Source organism: Gekko japonicus, unplaced genomic scaffold (assembly GCF_001447785.1).
Source record: "Gekko japonicus isolate JY-2015 unplaced genomic scaffold, Gekko_japonicus_V1.1 scaffold1868, whole genome shotgun sequence".
NCBI lineage: Eukaryota > Metazoa > Chordata > Lepidosauria > Squamata > Gekkonidae > Gekko > Gekko japonicus.
In genome coordinates, this window is record NW_015164247.1 from 114,423 (window position 1) to 120,422 (window position 6,000).

At 42.9% G+C, this 6,000-nt stretch overlaps 1 protein-coding gene across 1 annotated transcript in view; it reads right to left on the minus strand.

Annotated features, from left to right (window-relative positions):
- ANKIB1 (ankyrin repeat and IBR domain containing 1) overlaps positions 1–6,000 on the minus strand; it is an 82,084-nt gene that overhangs the window by 25,252 nt on the left and 50,832 nt on the right. Inside the window, exons 10-11 of the mRNA XM_015408641.1 lie at positions 1,698–1,786; positions 235–365 (exon numbers count right to left, since the gene is read on the minus strand). Coding sequence (XP_015264127.1) covers positions 235–365; positions 1,698–1,786 — 220 coding nt within the window. The remainder of the gene's footprint in view (positions 1–234; positions 366–1,697; positions 1,787–6,000) is intronic.

A 6,000-nucleotide genomic window follows, 5' to 3' on the forward strand; every position in this document is an offset into this window, starting at 1 on the left:
GCAAAGGGGAGTGAAGGAAGAACTGGAGATGAGAGAGTGAACAGATAGGTGGGAGGGAAGTAAAGGGCAAGGGGAGAAGCTGAGGAGAATCTGTGTTGGACAGAAGGAGTGAGAGCAGAGACAGTGTGGGAAAAAGGTTTAGCCATGGAGGGAGGAGATTCCCCACTGGTGAATCCTTGCAGGGATCCTGCTTGTACTTTATAAAAGCTGTAGGATTTTCTCCACGGTCGTTACCTTTGCACATTGCATATGGTTGCAGCCTTCATTCTTTTGAATTGGAGATTTGCAGTTGGCGCATGGTTTAGAATTGGTGAGTAACCATAAGCAGTTGGCAGCATCTTCATACGCTTCACTAACTCCCACAACTTTGAAGGAGAAAACAGAAAAGTTAAAACAGTCTTTTAAAAGCAAAAGTTACTACCATGTTTCCTAAATTCTTCTAAGACGGCTTATTTGTGCACTTTTTATAGCTAAGAAAGAATTTATTTTTATTCATAAACAATACAAAAATCGATAACAAAACAAATAGAAAGATCTGGATGATGAGAGTGCATAGTTAATTTCATTTGCCTCTGTTTGCAATAATTTTTTTTCTCATTCTAAACAGAGCAGTTAACATGCACACGGCAAAGCAAAACTGCATTTCAAACTTCCCATAATTTTTGGAAGTAACTTGTTCCTCAGATTAACTAAAACAATTTGTCAGCAAACCTACGAACACTAAACACTGAATAAAGTGGGTTGCACTTCTGAGTAGACCTTTTTAGAATTGCTCCCATGGTTACCCAATTCATTCCTTTGGCTCTTCGTTCTAACCCAGCGGTTCTCAAGCTGTGGGTCACGACCCCTTTGGGGGTTGAACGACCCTTTCACAGGGGTCGCCTAAGACCATCGGAAAACACAAATTTTCGATGGTCTTATGATAGCAACGAAAATAATTTTATGGTCGGGGGTCACCACAACATGAGGAACTGTATTAAAGGGTCGTGGCATTAGGAAGGTTCAGAACCACTGTTCTAACCTTAACAATTTAGGCCACATCACTTACATGATATTCACTATGCTCGACAAGTGACTAACACTGCAATTTTAAACGGAACTGCAGCTTTCTAAATCCACAGAATTCAAGGGGATCAGAAAGGTGTGGCTCTGCGTATGATCGCAATATAAAACAACACATTTTTTTGTTGTCAATGTTTTCACATTCAGAGTTTCAGCTTAACTGAAATCAGACATCTACAACCACAGTCTGTTGAAAACCTGGGACCACCCAGCCAATATCAATTCAAATCCTCTGCCTTTTACCCATGCATTATGCTTAGACAGTTTTAAGAAACTGGAGTTTTAAGAAACTGCACACACCTCTCTCCAGCTTGCTCACATTCTCTTAGGAGGTCAAGTTCTCTATTCTGGGAAATATGCCTCAGGGATTCCTACTTATATGCAGTAATCCTATCATCAGGGCTTTTTTTTTTTTTTTTAAAGAGGTGCCTGAACTCTCAAGAGGGAAATGAAGTTTTCAATCTGTACACTGAAAACTCATGAACTTTTAAACATTTAAAATAAAATTGTTGAAGAGGTTCTAGAATTCCGTTCCAGTGCATTCCCCCAGGGAAAAAAGCCCTGCCTATCATAGAGTATCATACTGTAACAATTGTACAAACTAAAACAAAAAAGACCACACTAGCCATTCTTACGCTCTTCAGGTTTCATTTCTGTTATCTTCTGCAGCCAATTCTTCCATGTTTCACAGTCACAAGGTTCATGTGCCTCACCAAGACATTCCCTGAAAAATTAAGCCCAATAAATACATCTGTTTATTATGAGGCTTCGAAAAGGGTGAAAACTGAACTCCTTCAATTCCACCTCAGACTATACATTTTAATTAAGGCAGGAAACTGAGGGTTTAAGAAATGAGATTTATTTTACCTACAACTCAAGGGAATTTTAGGTGCATAATTTCAACTAGTGTACTTTGAAGTTTCCCCCCATGTTTTAAAACTCTGAGTGCAGCTAGGCCTATACTTTGACTCGGCAATCAGCTGAATACTGATTGACATTTAGAGCATTCTGTATGTCTGACGCACATAAGAATGCAGACCAGCTACAAGGAATCAGGGTTCTCAAGTCTTATCCACTGTAGCTAAACTTCCTGCTTCATAGATTGCTGCAATAAAGCTTCCACTTTGCTGGCACCCCTCCCCAATCCTGGCAACTGAGACCAGCTTTTCTCTATCACAAGACCCAGAGCCATCTACAGCACAGAGCTGGGAGAGGATCAGGCATCATTCTGCATAATCTCATCATGCTCACTGGAAACAACTCAGAGAGTCTCAGAGAGAAAGAAGCTTCTTAGTTTACTAAGCCCCCTGATCCATTAATCAAGACCCCACAAAAATTAAACAAGGACCCCACAGTAATTAATCAAGGTATGTTTAGACACAAAGGATACTCTTTCATTAACTTCCTGCCAAGATAGTCTCCAAAAACTAAACTTACATTCACGTTTTCAAGTAAATTATTTTCAGAAAGTAGCCGTGTTGGTCTCCAGCAGAACAGCCAGATTCAACTCCAGTAGCACCGTAGAGACCAACAAGATTTTGGGATTATGCGCTTTTGAGAGTCAAAGGCTCCTATCTGCTGAACAGAGGTTTGACTCTCAAAAGCTCATACTCCTAAAACCTCGTTGGCCTCTGCCAAACCAGATCTAGCTATTCTCAGCTAAAAGGCTCTCCCTCCAATCATGAGGTGCCAGTTTCCCTCTAAACATCCCAGCTCCATGACACAACAAACATTGCCTCTCACACGCCTAGGACTCCCCCTCCTTCTGAATTATGCACAGCACCTAAGAATCCTCTCCTTTTCACCTCTGGCCGATCACAGAACATACTTGTTAGCTCACCTGGGATCATCATCCTCTTTCTCCAAGATGAAGAAAAAAAATAATCTTTTCTTTTCATTTAAACCCCAAATCCTATAACTGAGGCTAGAATCTACCTCAGACTCTGCTGGTTTCACCCCAAATACAGCTATTGAGACTTTCTGGATTCTGGTACATAATATATGCCTACATCTTTCCTCTGTTCTTTCTTCCTGAATTTATCTTTTGGATTAATGGTTTTACAGATGTTTGGGACCCTTGGGGGGGGGTTAGAGCCCAGCCTGAGATCTATGTACTTGGGTTACTGTTAGCACCTGCTTTTTGATCTTTTTGCCTTCCTTTTCTTGAATGACACATGCTGCACAGTGTGTGTGTGTGGCCTGCAGCAGAACAGCTGGACTCAACTCCAGTAGCACCTCAGAGACCAACAAGATTTTGGGATTATGAGTTTTGAGAGTCAAAGCATGTGTGGGGGGCATTTGGAATAGCTACATCTTAACACAGGCACTGTACTATTTGGAACTGCTATTGTATGCCTAATATTACCTGGACAAATGGAGTGTGCTAATTATTCCTATCACTAAAGCTCTCAGTACTTCTTCCAAATTTGTTAAACAGCTTTGCTACTTTGCTAAAGTGTCTCTGTCCAGATTAGGTATGTTTCTTTTAGAACCCAAGCTAGAAGGTAAGGCGACAAAGAAAGGACCAAACTGGTAAAAACCCTATGGATATAGATGTGTGCCTAAAACACTCGTGTCCAGACCACTCGCAGTAAGACCAGATATTATTATTTTAGGAAGGATGTTGACAAGCTCGAGCGTGTCCAGAAGAGGGCAACAAGGATGGTGAGAGGGTTGGAATCTGAGTCTTATGAGGAAAGGCTGAAAGAGTTGGGTATGTTTAGCCTGGGAAAGAGAAGGCTTAGAGGGGACATGATTGCAGTCTTCAAATATCTGAAGGGCTGTCACGTAGAAGATGGAGCAGATCTATTCTCTCTTGCTCTGGACTGCAAGACTAGATCTAATGGGTGGAAATTACAAGAGAGTCGATACCGGCTAAATATCAGGAGAAACTTCCTAACTGTAAGAGTGGTTGATCAGTGGAACAGACTGCCTCAGGAGGTGGTGGATGCTCCTTCACTGGACGTTTTCAACTCTAACATTCTATGATTCTATGTATGTTTACCTTTTCCAGAAATATCTGAAAAGACAGATTGGTTAGCATAAGCCTCCCTTTGCCATGTGAAGGACGGTATCCTGGACAAGTTAGGGTCAAAGTCGGCATAGGGCAAGCCTAGCCCTCTCTGTGTGCAAGACCAACAAGCCCAGACATGTACCCAGGATGGTCACTCTGACTCCTGCAGCCATCAATCTCCAGTACAGCCAGCACATAGCTGCCCTCCTACAAGGACTATGCCTTAATTTCAGCATCTCAAAAGATGACAGCATACCTGCATCCCAGCATTGTGTTTCACACCTGCACCTCTGGACTTTGCCCCTGATACTGAGGCCATCCTGGCCATGGTCTATTGTCACCATTGTTCCTGTGATAGCCCAGCCATTAATACAGCCAAGGCTATACAATGGCCGCATGCCTCACTAACAAAGGTTTCCCTTCCCAACCCGGGATTTTCTTTGTACAAAACCCCCTTTTGAGCCACTACTGGCCATCCCAGTCCATTTAGGCACAATTTTCCTATAACTAGGCTCCCAAACCAGCCATCTTTGGTTCAGTCTCCAGGATCCCCCATCACTTTTGGGTCTTCACAGATGTGCTCGCTGACCAAGCCGTCTGTTCTTCACTGGGGAATCTCCTCTTTGGAAAGCAGCTATTACCCTAAACGCTTCACCCTCTCTTGTCTCCGATTTCTTTAAGGTCACCTCAACCCTTTGTTTCTGAGCTCTTGTGTGTGTGGGTGTGTGAGATTTTTGCCAGTTAGCTGGATGTATTAGGGATATTTACTTAATAAATTTCTAAAAGTTATTTCCTGTCTGTCATCTGTGCTGCTCCGAGTGGGTTCTGACTCTGGTATAGCTGGAGGACGATCCCTAGCTTGTGCACTTGTTAAAGGTCTCTCAGCTACATTTCCCTATCATAAATAACACAGAGACCCAGTGTTACAGCTAACAGATGACCCAATGACAGAAGATCCTTTATAACACAGCTCCATATCCATTACCCAAGCTACCCCTCCCTGGTCAATACTAATTTTAGAAGAGGAGTTTAGAAAAACTCCCACCTTTGGTATTGACCTATAAGGCCTTGAGCCGCCAGGGACTGACATACCTACAGGACTGTCTCCTCCATTATGCCCCTGGGAGAGCGTTGTGCCCCTTAGACAGCAATCTGCTGGGGGTCCCCGAACCCAAGGACATCCAGCTGTCCTCAACCAGGTCCAGGGCCTTTTTGGTCCTGGCCCCAACTTGGTGGAAATCTCTGTGGGCCCTGTGGGATCTGATGCCATTCTGCAAGGACTTAGGTGGAGACATTCAACCAGGCTTTTGGTTGAGGACAGCGACGGTTCCATCTTGGCTGACACCCTCCTCTGTTATTTATATCTACCTCAATCTACCTCTACCCCCCCCCCCAGCCTGCGAAGTAGCCAGCAGTTGGAATTGGGACTGACTATTCACCATCTGATTGTGGGAATATTTTATTAATGTTTGAATTGATTTTATCTTGCTTCTGTTTTATCGATACTATACATCGCTAAGAGCCCTGGCATGGCAGGGATTGGGCGATGCATAAATACAATAAATAATAATAGGTGTTGTTATTGTTGTTATACTATCATCATTATCAAAGTTCTGTTCTGGCATAGGAGGAAGCACTTGAACAGAAACAAGAACCCAGCAAAACAGGCCACACGGGCAACTAGTGTAAAAGTTATGGATGAAGAGCCAATCTCAGAATGGAGAAAGTGTGGCAAGGGCCAAGAGGAGGCATCTTCAGTCAGCCTCCCTATGACAGGAAACCAATCTCTATATCAGATGGGAGGCAGGCTTTCTACAATAAATGATCCACATGATTTCTATAATATGTGATCTATAGCATGGGATCCATATTGTTAATTTCCCTATCTATGTACCCTTCCTCCATCTTCTTTACCATAAAATACA